This window comes from Polypterus senegalus, chromosome 18 (genome assembly GCF_016835505.1).
Source record: "Polypterus senegalus isolate Bchr_013 chromosome 18, ASM1683550v1, whole genome shotgun sequence".
In the NCBI taxonomy this organism is placed as follows: domain Eukaryota; kingdom Metazoa; phylum Chordata; class Cladistia; order Polypteriformes; family Polypteridae; genus Polypterus; species Polypterus senegalus.
Window position 1 is genome coordinate 41,845,165 of NC_053171.1, and position 21,640 is coordinate 41,866,804.

Below are 21,640 nucleotides of genomic sequence, written 5' to 3' on the forward strand. Positions count from 1 at the left end.
AAAGTGAGGGAAGAAGCACCCTGTTTGTTACCCTGTTGCTATGGAGCTGCTACATAGCAGTTTAAAGCTCTTGAAAAATTAAGCTTGGCCCATTTGTAAACGAAATGACAATTCCAAACAGAATGTCTTCCACAAAGCATTGCAGACATACAATTAAGCAGCACAACCTTTTTTGTTACATTGATTGGACATAAGTAAAATTAAAGATGCACATGCATGTAAAAGCAAAGGTTAATCCCTAAAGATTCAGTAACTTCAGACAACTGATACCCTAACTCGCCAGCTGTCAGTGGAACAGTTGACCTCTTAACTACAAAAACGTTCTAGCAGAAAATACAGGAAGGGTGAATAGAAAGAATCTATAAGGGTTACAAATCCCATAACACAACACTTTAAATTCACCTTGGAATGACAGGCCTGAAAAAAATAAAATGATTTTGACTAAACTGATCTTTTTCACATGGGATTTAATGAGTGATTTTGAAGGCAAGTGGTCCTATTTCCTTGATACAGGATTTAAGGATACAAGAAAAAAATGTAAAACATAACAGAAATCAAATGTTTGCATGACATGTATGCCCCATTAAATAATGTTAAAAGAATGAAAGATGCAATACCTATTTAATAAATATATGATATATAATACCTATGAAGGCCACAGTTAGTATTGTAACATTATGCTTATTTAAAAAAATATCTCTCTCAAGAGTCTCTCCTACTCGAGGGTTCATCAGCAATTAGACATGTATTTTACACTAAAAAATATGCCTATATTTCTTAGCTCTAGCCTTGGTGTAGAGTATGTGTGCAATGAATTATCTTCATTGCTAACATCCTATTAAAATATTACAAAACTACCCTTCTAAAATGGTATAGCTACATTATGAAACCACTGTACCAGAGAACACAGAGTGCCATGGCTGTTCAACAATTGCTTAGTATTTTCTGTTTGTCACATCTGCAGGCCCACATACTGGAGAACAAACTGAAGCAAAGAATTTCACTCAGGTCAGTGGCATTTCTATTATCCCAAAAGACAACTCTGTTCTACACTACCATTGTGTTACAAAGGCTTGTAGCTAATTCCAGAAAAATAGAAAAAGAAGGCAAATTGCTAAAAACACATTGTCTCTTTATGACAGCACAAATGTTCTAAAAAGGAAGCTATAGAAGATACAGAAAGGAGGGGTCTGATGTGTGTTTGTTTTCCTTCTATTCATGCTCTTCAGTTCTAAAATCTTTTCTGTGGTTTTCACTAAGGAATATGTGTCATGTGCTGCAGGAATAATTGAAACACAACTCATGAATAGCCAAAGGTATACTGTGATGTGATGAAGGTGATGGAAAGAGTGGCCAATCCGTGATGCTAATATCACACAAAAGCTCCTTGCGGCCACATGATAAAACATTCTGTTTAGTAATCAACTGTCATCATAAAACACATCACGTTGAGCTATATATATTCATAATAGATCACTAGTGTTGTTTTAAAGTGAATAAGCCAGCAGCACAGTAGACAGGCAACACAGTAGACAGGCAACACAGAGTTCAAATCATATTTCACTGAGTATTCCAACAGAATTTAACAAAACTGAGAATGAACTGATAGATATATATACTGGAATCAGACAGCCAAAAACTAAAAGCTGCTTTAGATAATCAAAGCTAACAAACTGTTACAGGCAACATTCCCTGTAAAAGTTTCAGATCTTCCCATTGGTTCAAATTAAATGGACAGCTTTAAGGTAAAGACTCAATATACAGCACCGGTTAAAAGTTTTAGAAAACCTCAGTTTTTCTCTCCAAATTGAGTGCCCTCTCAGGGTTGGGAGCAAAATCCTGCCCCAAGTGGAGGAGTTCAAATATCACGGAGTCTTGTTCACAAGTGAGGGAAGAATGAAGCGTGAGATCGACAGGGGGATCGGTGCGGCATCCACAGTGATACAGGTTCTGCATCGGTCTGTCATGGTGAAAAAGGAGCTGAGCCATAAGGCAAAGCTCTCAATTTAACAGTCGATCTACGTTCCTACCCTCACCTATGGTCATGGGCTATGGGTAGTGACCGAAAAAATCAGATTGCAAATACAAGCGGCTGAAATGAGTTTCCTCCGCAGGGTGTCTGGGCTTTCCCTTAAAGATAGGGTGAGAAGCTCAGTCATCCGGGAGGGCTCAGAATAGAGCCGCTGCTCCTCCGCATCGAGAGGAGTCAGATGAGGTGGCTCAGGCATCTGATCAGGATACCTCCTGGACGCCTCTCTGGTGAGATTTTTCCAGGCGCGTCTAAGCAGGAGGAGGCCCCGGGGAAGACCCAGGACACGCTTGAGGGACTATGTCTCCTGGCTGGCCTGGGAGCGCCTCGGGATTCCCCTGGAAGGGCTAGAAGAAGTGGCCGGGGAGAAGGAAGTCTGGGCATCTCTGCTCAAGTTGACTCGATCTCGGATAAGTGGAAGAGGATGGATGGATGAAATGCAACGAATGACCTAAAATGGTGAAAAGGTAAGCAGTAAACTGCCAGATGTTTAAATGTAAATTTAGGTTAGCAAAAACTGAAAAAAGGAAATACCAGAATATTACAAATGGACCTTCTTCAGAGAACAACTAATAAATTAAAACTTACAGATTGTTCTGCAGCAATTAAAAGTACATTTAGCCTTGAAAGTTGAAGCAAATAATTTGCAAAGGTGTCCCAACTTCTGTTAATTACTTAAAAACCCTCTGTCTATCTTAACGCAGAGTTGGAACAGACTGTTACTGCACCCTCTGAAGTACTACTTCTACAATATTACATACACTGTAGAAGCTGGTAAATTCCAGTGATAATGGCAAGAAAATAGTAATTAACAAATGAAATTAGACTGTACATTCATTGTAGGCCTTTCACATAAAGCAATTACAAAAAAAAAAAAAAATCAAAGTGTCAGTGAGTACAGTGATGTCTTACACAATTAGAAACTGGAAGAAACTCTGATAGGAAGAGAGTGGTCGAAAAAAGCAAGTCTTAGTTTCAACTGCGAAGAGGAGACTTTGTCCTGCAGGTTTGACAGGGCAAGTGGCAGTAAGAAAGCCGTTCCTTAAAGGACAAAATAGGGCCTTGGAATACCAGCTACAGACTAACACAGAATGTAAGAAAGCCTAATGGACTGAATTAAAATTTGAAATCTTCAGTTCACCACGCAGGGTGTTTGCACACCGTCAAATTGGTGAAAGGATGGTCCCACTGTGTGAGGCACCAACTTTTAAACATGGAGGAGGAAGTGTGATGGTCTTGGGTTCTTTTGCTGGAGGCAGAGTTGATGACTTGCACAGAGTGACTGGCATTCTGAATCAAGAGTTACCACAGTTTGGCTGTTACATCAATAAAAGGTGTCTACTTTCATGAATAGAAAATTTGAATAAACTTTTGTACACTTAATGATTCCTCGACTTATTTTTTTATTTGTCATTGTCTATTTGTTCAATGCCTTGATTTCATGAGACATTAAGACATTATTAAACTGTGCGCATTTCCATAAAAGCTGGAAAAACTTAACTGTTCTAAAACTTTTGACAGGTAGTGTATTTTAGATTCTTGTAAAAGAAAAAGGAACAGTTAATATAGTGAAAATGTAAGAAGCAGTTAGAAACAGTGCCTATCTATCCACTACATATTTAAATGATGATAATTAAGAGCAGACAATAAAATCTTTAATGACTTTTTTTCTATTATGTGCATTTTGTTTATATTTATCTCTAATCCTTTTTTCTGGATTGTAAAATCAACAGAAATTGTAAAATTTTAGTTGTGCCCTACTAAATCATGTTACATAAAAATCACAATTCTGACTCATCGAAATAGAGAAAACAAGTTGCTGAAAAATAAAGATTAATATCTATGTATATAAATTTGTAAGACTTCTCTGTATTTCACGCAAAAACAAACGCACCTCTGCCGTTTTAAGTGTGATCTTTGTCTCAATCGACAGCTTATGCTATGATACACACAACATAACCCACAAGACTGGTGATCAGGGTACGACGGGACTGAAATTGGTGTTCAAGACCCTCTCAATACCGACACAGATGTGTGAGAGCACCTGAACTGTCAGGATATGCATAGCCATGTGCCCCACTGAGCTACTTCACACACTGCTGACATAATAAGTACAGCTGACCGATAACAGCACTGATCAAATACTAATGTCACCCATGAATTCAATACGCAGCCCACACAGCTTTGATTTATGGCTTTGACACGACATGCATACCCTCACGCTGCATTCACAGGCAAGGTCACCGGCACACACCATGCTACACTACTGTCACATCAACTACAGCCAAGCAACCACAATGCAGGTCTGAGACAAAATTAGCTGCACCAACTGAAGACCTTTACAATGATCTTAGCAGAATGTCCTGGGATTGCTTGCTTTTGTGAGAAGTGCATTCACCAACTGCTCTGATGTACTTATCAATAGCTCCTGATGACCCTGATTCTATTGATTCACTAACAGAATGTCTGACTAGTATCTCAGAATGGATGAATAGTAATTTTCTCAAGTTAAATAAAGAGAAAACTGAAATTTTAGTGATCAGCAATAATGGATACAATGAGGCTATTAGAAATAAACTGGATACATTAGGATTAAAAATCAAGACGGAGGTAAAAAGCTTAGGGGTAATTGTTGACTGTAATCTGAATTTTAAATCGCATATTAATCAGATGATTAGGACAGCATTTTTTCACTTAAGAAACATAAGTAAAGTTAGACCTCTTATATCACTGAAAGATGCTGAGAAATTAGTTTACGCGTTTGTTTTCAGTCGACTAGATTACTGTAACGCACTCCTCTCAGGACTACCCAAAAAAGATATAAATCGTTTGCAACTAGTGCAGAATGCAGCTGCTAGAATCCTAACTAGGAAAAGAAAATCCAAACACATTTCTCCAGTTTTAATGTCACTACACTGGTTACCTGTGTCATTCAGAAATGACTTTAAAATTCTGCTTATGGTTTATAAAGCCTTAAATAATCTCGCCCCATTTTATATATCGGAATGTCTGACACCTTATATTCCAAATCGTAACCTCAGATCCTCAAATGAGTGTCTCCTTAGAATTCCAAGAACAAAACTTAAAAGAAGTGGTGAGGCTGCCTTCTGCTGTTATGCACCTAAAATCTGGAATAGCCTGCCAATAGGAATTAAGCCAGGCTGATACAGTAGAGCACTTTAAAACACTGCTGAAAACACATTACTTCAACATGGCCTTTTTATAACTTCATTTTAATCTTAATTTAACTTAATCCTGATACTCTATATGTTCAATTTCCTCATAATAACTATTCATGGTGGCTCTAAAATCGGTACTGACCCTACTCTCTTTTCTGTTTCTTTTTCCGGTTTCTTTGTGGTGGTGGCCTGCATGCCACCTCCACCTACTCAAAGCTTCATGATGCTCCAACAATGATGGACGGATTAAAAGGCAGAAGTCTACGTGACCATCATCATCATCAAGCCCTTTTGTGAGAATCCTAAATCCAAAGAGGACTGTTTCATTTATGTTAGGTAGAATGCCCAGAGGGGACTGGGCGGTCTCATGGTCTGGAATCCCTACAGATTTTATTTTTTCTCCAGCCGTCTGGAGTTTTTGTTTTTCTGTCCCCTGGCCATTGAACCTTACTCTTATTCGATGTTAATGTTGATTTATTTTGTTTTATAATTGTGTCTTTCATTTTTCTATTCTTTAATATGTAAAGCACTTTGAGCTACTGTTTGTATGAAAATGTGCTATATAAATAAATGTTGTTGTTGATGTGTGCTCATGCTCCATACAAGATAAGAAAAGGTGAGCTACATTACACAGGCAGGCTGGTCCTCTTCATTGTTCACATGAGTCAGCTATTTCTAAACCATAACAAAGTCCTTACCGCCTTCCACTCATGATCAAGGTGATGGCACCTTCCACAGTATGAGTCGAGTTTGTGCATCTGTTGATGGCCACATCCACAAATACTATCAGATCAGTGACCTAAGGAAGACCAGTGACATGTTCTGACCTTCAACTTCACCAACAACCAGAGGAAGACCAGCACCATACCCTGTATACTGACCACCAACTACACTCTACACACCCCATTACAAAACAAAGGCACAAATAGCAAAATGCCAAAAAGAAAAAGCAACCACTAACGAAACAGTAATGCATCAAACCAAACACAGGAAATGTTTCACAGCCAATCAACTACAGATCATAATACACTGACTCATATGTCAAGGCAAGAAGTATTCCTGAATACTGAGCCATTGACCAATGTGCTAACAATCTGACCAATTGTCATGAGAGGCTTTACTGCCAATAAATACTAAGATTCTGACAAACATGCTCACAAATCTCCCTAAATACAAATGAATCTTTCATGACTCACTGATCACACCGGCATATGAACGTTGATTTAACGGCCTGATATCAATATTTGTTAGATGAACACTACTTATGAAAGTTGGACTGCCTGTGTCCTCCGTGTGGGGCACTATTTTTTCGGGTGGAAAACAGAAGAACATGTTTCCAAAATGGAAACATATTGCTTACTGTATGTGAATCACCTCGCATATTTAAAAGACATTTACCACTTCTACAGGGAGTACAAGGGAAAGGCTATTTGGAACATATTTCTCATATTTGAAATACTCTATGGAGAAGCATTCAGTACAATGTCAAGCTCTTGGTCAAGCATGCATTTCATATAACCGTGTCACCATTGAACACAAAAGATATGAAATGCACAGCCTACCATTTTTGAACAAGCCAATAATGTTTCCTATCTGCACATCGCTATTCACTTTGCAATACAAATCAACAACCAGAATTAACTGTTTTTTGAGGTAACAAAAAAATGACTAAATAAAAAAAAACTAATTAAGCAATGGTGTTAAGGGTTCACCGACAAAAGCACGATAGACATATGAGCCCCGACAAAACTGCGACAGACAAATGAGCGCCGACAAACCCACTAACTGGTTTTTGACAAATGCGTGACGACAAAATTGCCACGACAAAATCGCGAGAGAGGCCAAGAGAGTGTGACGCGTACGTGCGCATTATGTACACATTATGTGCTAGGTTATAACTGCTGATGGCAGCCCGCGAACAAATAGCTCAGTCGTGGGTTGGCATAACACGTCGTATACAAAGCGGAATTACCAGCAGTCAGGCAGCCAGCAAGTCTAAATACAATCAACTATCAAGACGTCTTGCTGCAATTCTTCCTACATATGCAGGACGTGATCTTAAGGACTATCTGCGTGCCGTGCTGATGGCATGCCGCGTCTCATAATATTGACTTCAAAAATAAACATTATTATACAGGGTGGCCCACGAAAAAGTAGCCCGCCTCCCTGGCGAAAAAAGGCGCCCTTCCATAAAGAACCTGAAATGCAAAAATCTTTACTCACTCTTTACAGAAAGTGCTGAAAATGATTCTTTGTGGAATGGAATACGTCGCTCAGCTCGTACTCACACGTTTGCACTACGTCTACTCAGCTTTCGTGATGAGGGTAGTCAATCGGCGCGCCACTCTGGCAGGAAGGCGGGCTACTTTTTCGTGGGCCACCCTGTATATGCTTTAAACTAGTAATTCATATTTAATGAAACTTTAGCGATTTTGTCAGCGCATTTTAATCGGTGCTATTTTGTCAGCGCTCATATGTCTATCCCGCAAATGTCGGGTCACAGTTGTTAAGCCATGATAATTAACCTCGATTTTTTTTATACCTAATTGAGATGCTGATTTTTAGAATGTGAAAAGAAATCACCTGAAGATGGCACTTTTCAGTGAATAAAAGTAATTACCTTTCTTTTATGGACGGTAGACATTGATTCAGATCCACAATATAAAAAGTAAGCATTAATCAACTTAAAAAAGAATTCAAACCACAAGTACAGACAGGCATCATATAACTTCAACAAGTTAAAAAGCACAAGACCAATGCTGCTATAACACCAAGTACTACAAGCTTTGAGATTAATGTTTAATCACATTCTTCCACTGATTATTCTTTGTGTTTTCCACGCTATTGTTTTTTGTTCAATAACATATTTTTCGATTGCAACTTCCACATTACACCACCTCTAACTACAAATTCCATTCTCTCTGATTTGATGACCAGAAACACACACATATGCAGTATCCACAGCTCCTTATCTTTCACATTCATTGGAGTCTCTATTGACAATCCCCCAGGACATAGTGCCCAAGTGTTCAAAATTCATATTCAAACTTATCATTATAGTGGTGGACTTCACACCTCTTCATTCCTTTTTACCAGATGTTCACAAGCTACACTAGTTACATAGTAATTCAATTTCATTGGTAGTAAAAGCTATCCTCTACTCATCAATACTTTTAACATGCTTAATCCAATTGAGAGGTCATGTGAATCAGCAGGCGACTGAAGCACCACTGTAGCACAAGACTATAATAAACCAATCTGAATGGGTAGACAGTGCATCCCCAAGCACACTCATGTACACATTCACTCCAGGCCAATGTTGAGCTGCAAATTAACAGAGCACAAATGTCTTTGCAATGTGGGGAGAAACCAAACAGCTGGGAGAAAAATCTTATAAGACACAGAGAGTTAACTCCTGTGACACAGTGATTAGAAGTCCAGTCTACTGAACGTATGAGGCAGCAGCAATTACCACTGTGATCCCCGGGGTTTGTAAGCTCACTTTATTTAGGTGGCCCAATTAAATCATCATTTTGGCACCATAGAGAGGTAAGCGCTTGTTTTAGTTTTCGGCCAAACCGCAAGCAGTATAATTATCCTATTCTGAAAAAGTTATGGCATTTATCTAAGATACTATTTATACAATGATCAATTACATGTAAAGATTGAAAGGAAGATAATCCACTTTCATTTTCGCTAAGATGTTGACTTTTTTGTGTTTTTAAAAAAATATTTAATCAAAAGGGTGATTGAGAATACTTTCTATCTATATATATAATTCACTAAGGCAACACACCCATGGAAAACACGTCAGAAGGGGGGTGGATTCACTAAGCTGCCAACAAGTAAGACACCCATGGCGCACGCAAGGAGGAGCCACGCCCACCAACTCCAAGACCATTGGATACGGCGACAACTTCGCAGAGCCACGCCAGCAATTTCGGACACGACGACACATAAAGAACAGCGTCATTTATATTCGTCTGTCATGGAGGCCTCATGTACTTCCGAGCCATCTTGACTGTTCATAGAGGCGTGTTTTTCGCGGAGGTGAGTCAGCCATATGCAGCGTGTGAAACGGTTTGCGAGGGTTATCCCATGGAATCCTTAAAACAATCCTTCACAACTGAGGTTAAAACACAATGAAGTAAGCAGTCTTTAAAAATCGACATTTCGGTTATGACGCATGACCTCGTGCACCATAGCAAACTGTTTTAAACGCTACATACAGCAATTCGCATCCGCGACAAACATGCGTCTTCTTCACCCACGGACAATTATATGTTGCTCTCTCCAGAGTTCCATCTTTTCATTTACTTTCTGTTGTATCCTCAAACCCTCCCTTTTTAGACAACTGTGTCTTTCCAGAAGTGTTCAACCATCAATAAATAATTATGCGGCGTTTGTTATGTCGTGGGTTCACTATTGTGTTGTATTTTGCTCTCTCCAGAGTTCCATCTTTTCATTCACTTACTGTTGTATTCTCACACCAACCCGTTTTGGACAACCGTGTCTTTCCAGAAGTGTATAGCATTCAATAAATAATTATGCATGAGATTGAGCGTGTGTCTAGGCGTGGGTGAGCCGTTGAACCCCATTCGGGCTGCAAACCATGGAATTCCCACTAAGTGCGACTCATACGCTCCCACTGTTTTTGTCGCTACCCTTTGTACACACCCCCCTCCTACCTCGCTACTTCTGTGGTCGGGTGTCTTGGTGGATTATATATAGAAAAGCAGCCAAAACCGCACAGAGCAATGAAACGTCTACGTCAGTCACAGGTGCTTCTGGACTGTGTAATTTTGTGTGGAGGTGGGCACATGAGCGGGCAGTGCATACTGAACGAGAAATCAGCAGACTAGCATGACGGAGGGAGCAGAATGGACGTCCTTCTCTACTCCCATTCCACACTCCGCGACTGAGTGCCGTGCACCCCCATCCCTCCGTCTGGCAGGTGAAGGCGGTCTGCCAGTTTTCAGTCACGGACGATTGTGTGTTGGTTCGTTCTGTGCATTGTTACAATGTTGCTTTTCTTGCTGATTTTTTACATTACCGATATTTCAAATGTTATTTTTCTCCCTGTGCTTAAAAAGCATTAAAAAACTGGCCTGATTATTGGCTAGTTTCTTTTAAAACAAAAACTAAACCAGAATTTTTGTAAACAACTTCAGCAACTATAATAAAAATTCTTACCTGCATTCTTTTAAAGGGCTTACACCTCATGTTCAAAATGTGGTCCCAGGCTCCAACCACTAAAACAAACAAATAAATAAAAAAAAGTTAGGTTATTACTATCTTAATTAGTTGGGGAAATCAGAAAAATGTTTTCCAGAAGAAACTTTTTGGTGTAAACTTTGATTTAAACCAACTTGTCCTCATAAAACAATTGTGCAAAAAGATTTTTGAGAAATGATCCGATATCCAATAACAGACAGACAGACAGACAGACATACATACATACATACAGTCATAGCTGAAGTTATTGGCACCCCTGGAATTTTCCCAGAAAATGCACCATCTCTCCCAGAAACTGTTGCAATTACAAATGTTTTGGTATACTGTACACTTGTTTATTTCCTTTATGTGGATTGGAACAACACAAAAAAAACAGAGAAAAAAAGCCAAATCTGTCATCATTTCACACAAAACTCAAAAACTGGGCTGGACAAAATTATTGGCCCCCTCAACTTAATATTTGGTCGCACGCCATTTGGAAAAAATAACTGAAATCAAGCACTTCCTATAACCATCAACAAGCTTGTTACACCTCTCAACAGGAATTTCCGACCACTCTTCTTTTGCAAACTGCTCAGGGTCTCTCAGATTTGAAGGACGCCTTCTCCCAACAGCAATTTTCAGATCTCTCCATAAGTGTTCAATCAGATTTGGTATTGCTTGCCACTTCAGAACTCTCCAGCGCTTTGTCTTAAACCATTTCTGGGTGCTTTTATTTATTTATTTTTTTTTTATTAATTTTATTACAATCAATACATAGCAATCACGTTTTTACAAAAAAAAAAAGAATTATACTAAGAACAGATCGATCCCCACCCTTGAGAGAGAGAGCAAGCCAAACGGTGTAAAATTTAAGGCTTTTAAAAATACCTAAATCAACAAATTCTCTGTGCTTTATAAAATCATTTCAAAATATTACTGATTAGATCCTGCCATGTTTTGAAAAAGTCTGCACAGATCCTCTAACTGAGTATTTGATTTTTCCAATTTTAAATAATATAACACATCAGTTTCCCACTGACTTAAAAGAGGAGAGTTTGGGTTCTTCCAGTTTATCAGAATAAGTCTGCGTGCCAAAAGTGTAGTGAATGCAATCACAATTTGTTTGTCTTTCTCCACTTTAAGACCCTCTGGAAGAACCCCAAACACAGCTGTTAATGGGTTAGGAGGGATTGTGAGTCCAAGACTGTCTGAGAGGTAATTAAAAATTTTTGTCCAGAATAATGTTAATTTGGAGCAGGCCCAGAACATGTGACCTAGTGAGGCTGGAGCTTTTGCAGCGTTCACAGGTTGGATCATGTCCTGGAAACATTTTGGAGAGTTTTAGTCGAGACAGATGTGCTCGATATATAATTTTGAGTTGTATAATTGTATGCTTTGCACATATGGAGCTTGAGTGAATTCTCTGCATTGCTACTTTCCACTCCTTTTCTGATATATTAATTGAGAGATCATTTTCCCAGTGTCCTCTTGGATCTTTGAAAGGAAGGGATTGTAAAAGGATTTTATATATTGTAGAGATGGAGTCTAACTCCTTGAAATTGAGCAATAATTTTTCCAGCGTGGATGAGGGTGCAAGATGAGGAAAATCTGGAAGGTTCTGTTTAACAAAGTTCCTGATTTGAAGATAGTGAAAGAAATTTGTAGCTGGAATGTTAAATTTGGAATGTAATTGTTCATAGGATGCAAAGGCGTTGTCTATATAAAGATCTCTAAGCAAGTTAATTCCAAATTTTTTCCAGATATTAAAAACTGCATATGTTTGTGAGGGTTGAAAGAGGTGGTTCTTTTGCAGGGTGCCACAGAAAGAAGCTTCTCCGTCTTAAAATGCTTTCTACATTGGTTCCAGATTCTAAGTGAGTGGAGCACAATTGGGTTATTAGTGTATTGCCGATAGCGTGTGTTTATTGGAGCACAAAGCAAGGAATACAAAGAAGTACTGCAGGATTTTACTTCTATTGCGGTCCATGCCTGTGTATGTTCTTCTATTTGTGTCCAGGTTCTTATCGACTGTATATTTGCCCCAGTAATAAAACTGGAAGTTAGGTAGAGCCATGCCGCCTTCTGCCTTTTGTCTTTGTAGGGTCGCTCTTTTGATGCGTGGATGTTTAGAATTCCAAATAAATGAGGTTATTGTTGAATCTAATTGCTTAAAGAACGATTTATTAATGTATATTGGTATGTTTTGAAATAAAAAGGAGCTTAGGAAGAATATTCATCTTAACAGTGTTAATTCTTCCAGCTAGTGTGAGATGAAGGGTTGACCATCTATGCAAGTCTTGTTTAATTTTTTCCATGCAGACGCACGAAATTTTGTTGATAAAGAGCTTTATGTTTACTTGTGATGTTTACCCCGAGGTATTTAAACTGTTCTGCAATGATAAAAGGAAGGGTGTCTAATCTAATATTATATGCTTGCGAATTCACGGAAAGAGTACACTTTTATTCAGATTAATTCTGAGACCAGAGAGCTTTTGAAATTCTGTGAGTGCTGCTAAGACTGCAGGCACAGAATTTTCTGGGTCCGATATATACAGTACCATGTCATCTGCATATAATGAGATTTTCTGTTCCAGTCCTTCTCTGCTAATCCCCTTTATCTGATCAGTATTTCGACAATGTATTGCCAGTGGTTCAATGGCAATTGCAAACAGCAGTGGTGACAAAGGGCATCCTTGTCTTGTGCCACGTTCTAGTTTAAAGTAGTCTGAGCAAATGTTATTGATGCAAACTGAAGCTTCTGGGTTAGTATACAGTAATTTAATCCATGCACAAATGTTCGGGCCAAACCCAAACTTCTCCAAAATAGTAAAAGGTATTTCCATTCAATCATGTCAATGCTTTTTCTGCATCCAATGATAATAATATTTCTGGGGTGTTTGATTTAGTTGGTGAGTATATTACATTAAAACAGGCGTCGAAGATTTGAAGATAAGTGTCGGCCCCTAATAAATCCAGTTTGGTCTTGTGATATTACTGAGGGGAGCACTTTCTCCATCCTTCTAGCTATGATTTTAGAGAGTATTTTAACGTCGTTATTCAGAAGTGAAATTGGTCTGTATGATGCACATTGTAATAAGTCCTTATTTTGTTTTGGGAAGACAGTGATTAGTGCTTGGCGAAGGTTTGTGGAAGAGATTGGTTATCTCTGGCTTCTGTAAATGTTGCTAATAGGAGGGGAGCTAGCTGAGCGGAGAATTTTTTGTAAAACTCTGCAGGGTAGCCGTCAGGGCCTGCTGCTTTTCCACCTTGGAGTGACTTTATAGCATCCAGTAATTCTGATAATGACAGAGGTTTATCGAGCTCCTCCACACTAATAGCGTCAATTTGTGGTATCTGTAATTTATCCAGAAATGCATTAGATTGTATATTGTCTTCTTTAAACTCAGTAGTATATAGGGATTTATAGTAGTCTCTAAAAGTGTACATTATATTTTTGTGTTTTCTGGGTGCTTTTAGAGATATGTTTGGGGTTATTGTCCTGCTGGAACACCCATGACCTCTGACGCAGACGCAGTTTTCTGACACTGGGCCCTACATTGCGCCCCAATATCTTTTGGTAGTCTTCAGATTTCATAATGCCTTGCACACAGTCAAGGCATCCAGTGCCAGAGGCAGCAAAACATCCCCAAAACATCTTAGAACCTCCATTTTTGACTGTAGGTACTGTTTTTTTTTTATAGGCCTCATTCCATTTTCTGTAAACAGTAGAATGATGAGCTTTACCAAAAAGCTCTACCTTGGTCTAATCTATCCACAAGACGTTTGCCCAGAAGGATTTTGGCTTCCTCAAGAACATTTTGGCAAACTCCAGTCTGGCTTTTTTATGTTTCTGTGTCAGCAGTGGGGTCCTCCTGGCTCTCCTGCCATAGTGTTTCATTTCGTTCAGATGTTGACGGATAGTTAGAGCTGACACTGTTGCACCCTGAGTCTGCGGAACAGCTTGAATATGTTTTGAAGTTGATTGGGGCTGTTTATTCACCATTTGGACTATCCTTCGTTGTAGTGTTTTATCAATTTTTCTCTTCCGTCCATGTCCAGGGAGATTAGCTACAGTGCCATATGTTGTGAACTTCTTGATTATGTTGCGCACTGTGGACAAAGGAACATGAAGATCTCTGGAGATGAACTTGTGGCCTTGAGATTGTTGATATTTTTCCACAATTTTTGTTCTCAAGTCCTCAGATTTCTCCACTCTTCTTTCTGTTGTCCATGCGTAGTGTGGCACAATCAGACACACAACAGAAAGGTTGAGTGAACTTTTCTCCATTTCAACTGGCTTTCAGTAGTAAGAAAGGCACTATAAAAACGTACGGAATTATTATTACTATACTTGTGAATGCGTGATCAAATTCAGACACTGTGTGCTTGACAATACCACAAGTTCATTGAAATAATTACACAGCAAGATGCGCACACAATACAAACATAACGTGTATATTATTGAAGTAAAGGTTCGTATAAATTGAATATATACAAATTTTTAACAAGTTGAGAGATGTAAACTGGTTAAAATGCACAAAATTTTACATGTATTGCTTTATAGTTCACATATAGTGTATGTATGTTATTAAAATAATGATATAAAAATCATATAAAATAGTATAGAATCTGTATCATTGACTTATTTTGTGTCATATTTCTTTAAAGAAGTCTTTAATTAGCTTGCTTTAAAAAAATCTTACGGGACACCTGTGAACCGTTCAAAATCCCTGATCTTAATCAATCAATAAATATTGAACAGGTGCTCTAAAATATCTGTGCCTCGTAGAATTCAGTGTCCCTTCTCTTAGGTGCACTGAGATGTGATTGCTGAGGAACTCCTCTTGTTCGCGTGGCTTTGTGCGCTGCTTGTCTTTTGTTTTAAAGCATGCTCCGTGCAAAATGCTGTCATATCCAAGCAGCAATGGCCTGATGTCTGCGTTCTTAGGTTGCAGGTATATTAAATGCTATTGACGTTTTACCGGGGTGCTCTGTGATTGAGGGCGGTCAATATATATATATATATATATATATATATATATATATATATATATATATATATATATATACTGCTCAAAAAAATTAAAGGAACACTTTGAAAAGACATCAGATCTCAATGGGAAAAAGAAATCCTCCTGGATATCTATACTGATATAGACTGGGTAATGTGTTAGGAGCGAAAGGATGCCACATCGTTTGATGGAAATGAAAATGATCAACCTACAGAGCCCTGAATTCAAAGGCGCCCCAAAAATCAGAGTGAAAAAATTATGTGGCAGGCTAGTCCATTTTGCCAAAATTTAATTGCAGCAACTCAAAATTGTAATGCAGCACTTTCTATGGCCCCTGTGTTCTTGTATACATGCCTGACAACATCGGTGCATGCTTCTAATGAGATAACAGATGGTGTTGTGGGGGATCTCCTCCCAGATCTGGACCAGGGCATCACTGAGCTCCTGGACAGTCTGAGGTGCAACCTGGTGGCATTGGATGGACCGAAACATAATGTCCCAGAGGAGAAAAAAAAAGAAAAGGAAACATTTTGAAAATAACGTAACATGATTGTCAATGCAATTGTTGTCACTGTTGTGAGTGATGAGTGTTGCTGTCATATATATATATATATATATATATATATATATATATATATATATATTACACACACACAAAACATATATATATACATATCTATATATATACACATAAATATACACACACACATATATACATACATATATATATATCTACATATATACACACAAATACATATATATATATATATATATATATATATATATATATACATACACACACACATATATAAACATATATATACATATACATACATATCTACATATATACACACACAGCTATTTCGTATCAGTGCAATACGCTGCTTGTTAAAACGGATAACTCCAGCTCTTACGTGCAAGTCTGCGTGGATATTATGAACTATCGTATTTGTTCAAGTTCTATTTAAATTTTAAATAGAAGGAATTTTTATTTAGTCGACAGAAATATCTTTGGTAGGAATGGTAAAAACAGACAGGAATATTATTCCTGAATAAATCAACTCAAACCTTAAACAACTTATAATATTTTGCTCTCCATAAAAATATATCCTGTCTAAATTATACAAGTTAGAAATAAAGTAAGCGTTAAAAGAACAAACATTCAAATTTCTTTACTCTTATGTAATTTTATATAAATAATAAACTTAGATTTTAAATATCCCAAAAGATTTTGCTCTCCATAAAAATATATCCTGTCAAAATTATACAAATTCAAATATGAACATGCTGCATAACAAAACCTGGAAATATAAATAAAATGTGTTCCTTTCAGCAATAACAAATCAAATCATTCAGTTGTCTTTGCTCATATGTCATTTTAGAGCTGGGCGCCTGGCATCTTTTTTGGCAACAGGTTCGTTTCTGTTTGGTGTGAGGTTCTGTGTTGTGGAGATTCTCAGGATGGATTGCAGGTGCTCATCAGTGAGGCGACTCCTGTGTGCTGTTTTGTTAGTCTTTATCACTGAGAAGAGCTTCTCACACAGATATGTGCTACCAAACATGCACAAGGTTCGAGCCGCATGTAGGCGGACTTTTTGTTCTTCAAAGTCACCAAAGCGCCGTGCAAACTCAGTGCGCTCAGTTTATCAGCAAAGTGCGTATTTGGGAACACCGTAGTGACGACTTGGTTTAACATTACTTGGCAACAGGGAAAGTGGGGCAAATTGCACTGGTGCATTTGTGTCTCCCATAAAAGCAGCTTCACTTGAAATCACTTTGTGATTGTGCACGGTAAAAGCGTCCGCTGAAGTGTCAGATTCTTATTTAATTCTTCTGCTTTCTGTATCTTCTGCATTGCATTCAGGTTACCCTGATGTTTTGTCTCATAGTGCCGTCTTAGATTAAATTCTGTAATTACAGCCACATTAGCTCCACAAATGAGACACACGGGTTCAGTAAACATATACTCAGCCTCCCATCGTTTTTAAAGGCTCTATTTTCAGAATCAACTTTTCTCTTCAGCATCGTGTGAGCTAGCTTCGCAATAACTTGCAGCATCATAAGCTAGACTTGATTAGCGCGTAAGTGTTGGCAAGGCAGCTGAAGCGCTGCATTATGGGATCTGTAGTTTATTGTGTTACCAGCGCTTCATATACCGGGCCATTAATAACAATAATACAGTATATAAAATGATCTGCGGGCGGATATAATTACGCCGGGCGGATGTGGCCCGCGCCCTTGAGTTTGACACATATGGACTAAATAGAACTTGAAAAGATATATTTTTCAAATGTGATCGCAATTCAGATAGAGTTGGCGCAACACTACAGCCTGCATGCCTCAATAAGTCATCCTCCCTCGCTCTTACTTTTTACCGTTCATCTAATGAATACACTGAGTATGGCTTTACCAAAACAATCATTGATGGCGAATAAAGTATCCATTATTGAGTATGTAGATCGGGATATATATATATATATATATATATATATATACCAGCGTATCATGCGAGAAGTAGTGTGTTAAAAAGCTAGAAAAGAAAAGGGAACATTTTAAAAATAGCGTAACATGACTGTCAATATACAGTATTTGTTTTGTGAGTGTTACTGAGTGTTGCTGTCATCAAGGATTTGATTATCATTATTTCTTTCAATCAGGTTCGTATTTGTAGGATGTGTTGTGTTCAAGTTACATTCCGTGTTTGTCAATCGTTGTAAAGATGACAGGTTTCATTCATCGATTCGTTTCTTACTGCATCAATAAACAGCTCGTCTTCTTCTTTATCTGAGACCTGACACACTGCATGCACGGGTTTTTACACTGTCTTCCTTTAGCGGGACATTGACTTTTTCCAACGTGTGCTTTGTTTCCGCAGTAGTTGGATTTATGAATATGCTTGTATGTATCAGGCGCTTCATATTTTTGCTGCCTTTTCAATTGTGTAATTGGTTTTGTTCAGCTCTTTGGAACTGTTGCTTTTATCTGTGCACTCGTCAGTTCCGTGAGCCACTCGGTGTACATGCATCGAAGGTTCCCAGCTGTGCTGGTGCCATCTCGTGCTATGTCCATGGCTGTATTTAATGTTACCTTAGTCCTGGCACTTAAAACTTTCTCTCGCAGTTTCGCTGAGTTTGTGTCAAACACCACCCTGACCATCTCATCTTCCTCTCCATAAGCACAGTCCTTCACCCGTGAATATTTACCCGTGGCAGTTTGCTATTGGATTGCGCTGACGGACGGACCTTATATGGGCAGGCACTAAATTACAAGCGCCAGCGTAGCCTGTCTATGAACTTAATTTAAAGTGTAGGTTTACATGTGCTTTGTTTCAGTAGCAGAACTCATGAATATGGTTGTATATGTCACTTTCGCTTCGCTTCTTATTGTTTAGCTGCCTTCTCAATTATATAATGCATGTTTTCTTCAGCGCTTTTTGAGGTCTTCCTGGTTTTCTATGTACTGCGTGATTACGTGGGAGGCGTGATGATGTCACACGAAACTCCGCCCCGCGCGTTGAAGCTCATCTCCATTACAGTAAATGGAGAAAACTGCTTCCAGTTATGACCATTACGCGTAGAATTTCGATATAAAACCTGCCCAACTTTTGTAAGGAAGCTGTAAGGAATGAACCTGCCAAATTTCAGCCTTCCACCCACACGGGAAGTTGGAGAATTAGTGATGAGTCAGTGAGTGAGTGAGTGAGTGAGTGAGGGCTTTGCCTTTTATTAGTATAGATAGATAGATATATATATATTAGTATATTATTAGTATAGATAGATAGATATATATATATACACACATATGTACACATATATATATATATATATATATATATATATATATATATATATATATACACCAATATATATATATATATATATACATATTGTGGCATGCGGTTGGGGATGGTACCCAGCCGGGACACCCAGGAGGACCAGAGGAGGGCTTGCGTCTCCTCCAGACCATGAGGGGGCGACCGCCATGGTTGCACTGGGGGCCACGGGTGCAGAGCTTGGAAGCTCAACACTGTAGGGGCCCACGGTCACCGCCAGGTGGCCCGTGCCTGAAGAGCCCTGGACCTCAGCACTTCCGCCACACCAGGAAGTGCTGGGGGGAAGAAGACTGGGGACACCCGGAGGGCTTTCGGGTGCACAGCCGGCACTTTCGCCACACAGGGCAATGTATGCGGAGGAGTGTAGGAGAGCAACTGGAGCCCATCCAGGCTGCTATAAAAAGGGGCAGCCTCCCTTCATTCGGAGTCAAGAGTCAGGTGGAAGTGGACGAGAGAGAGAGGAGTGGAGGTGGCCAGAAGGAAGGCACTGGTAGGAGAGACCTGGACTTTGGGGAATCAGTGCTGGAGGCACTGGGTTGTGCACTGACTTGACTTGTAAATATTTTGTATAATAAATAAGTGTGTTGGGTGCCAAAACGATGTCCGTCTGTCTGTGTCCGGGCCACGTTGTACAATATATAAACATATAGATATATATACTGTACATATAGATACACATACATACGTGTATATATATATATATATTTATATATTTATATACACACACATACATATATATACACACACACACACATACACATATATATATATATATATATATATATATATATATATATATATATATATATATATTGTGACAGATTAGGGCTGTATCACTCCCTTGAGCCCCTGTCCAAGACTCCAGATACCAGGTAAAAGTCCAATGGACTTTATTAAATTGCCACAGTGCACAAAGCACCCTCTCCTCCACTATACTCATATAAACCAATAACAAATACAATAAACCAATCCTCCAACTCCCAGACGTGTTGCCACCCATCTCATTTGTGGAGCTAATGTGGCTGTAATTACAGAATTTAATCTAAGACGGCACTATGAGACAAAACATCTGGGTAACCTGAAAGACCTGAATGCAATGCAGAAGATACAGAAAGCAGAAGAATTAAATAAGAATCTGACACTTTAGCGGACGTTTTTACCCGTGCACAATCACAAAGTGATTTCAAGTGAAGCTGCTTTTATAAGAGACACAAATGCACCAGTGCAATTTGCCCCACTTTCCCTGTTGCCAAGTAATGTTGAACCAAGTCGTCACTACGGTGTTCCCAAAATACGCACTTTGCTGATAAACTGAGCGAACTGAGTTTGCACGGCGCTTTGGTGACTTTGAAGAACAAAAAAAGTCCGTCTACATGCGGCTCGAACCTTCTGCATGTTTGGTAGCACATATCTGTGTGAGAAGCTCTTCTCAGTGATAAAGACTAACAAAACAGCACACAGGAGTTGCCTCACTGATGAGCACCTGCAGTCCATCCTGAGAATCTCCACAACACAGAACCTCACACCAAACATAAACAAACTTGTTGCCAAAAAAAGATGCCAGGCGTCCAGCTCTAAAATGACATATGAGCAAAGACAACTGAATGATTTGACTTGTTATTGCTGAAAGGAACACATTTTATTTATATTTCCAGGTTTTGTTATGCAGCATGTTCATATTTGAATTTGTATAATTTTGACAGGATATATTTTTATGGAGAGCAAAATCTTTTGGGATATTTAAAATCTAAGTTTATTTTTTATATAAAATTACATAAGAGTAAAGAAATTTGAATGTTTGTTCTTTTAACGTTTACTTTATTTCTAACTTGTATAACTTAGATAGGATATATTTTTATGGAGAGCAAAATATCATAAGTTGTTTAAGGTTTGAGTTGATTTATTCACGAATAATATTCCTGTCTGTTTTTACCATTCCTACCAAAGATATTTCTGTCGACTAAATAAAAATTCCTTCTATTTAAAATTTAAATAGAACTTGAACAAATACGATAGTTCATAATATCCACGCAGACTTGCACGTAAGAGCGGGAGTTATCCGTTTTAACAAGCAGCGTATTGCACTGATACGAAATAGCTGTGTGTGTATATATGTAGATATGTATGTATATGTATATGTATATATATGTTTATATATGTGTGTGTGTATGTATGTAGATATATATATATGTATGTATATATGTGTGTGTGTATATATATGTGTATATGTATAGATATGTATATATATATGTTTGTGTGTGTGTGTGTAAATATATATATATATGACAGCAACACTCATCAGTCACAACAGTGACAAAACAATTACATTGACAATCATGTTACGTTATTTTCAAAATGTTTCCATTTCTTT

General features: G+C 38.4%; 1 protein-coding gene across 1 annotated transcript in view; it reads right to left on the reverse strand.

Annotated features, from left to right (window-relative positions):
• coq6 (coenzyme Q6 monooxygenase) overlaps nt 1-21,640 on the reverse strand; it is a 79,337-nt gene that overhangs the window by 49,327 nt on the left and 8,370 nt on the right. The window contains exon 3 of the mRNA XM_039741766.1: nt 10,402-10,460. Coding sequence (XP_039597700.1) covers nt 10,402-10,460 — 59 coding nt within the window. The remainder of the gene's footprint in view (nt 1-10,401; nt 10,461-21,640) is intronic.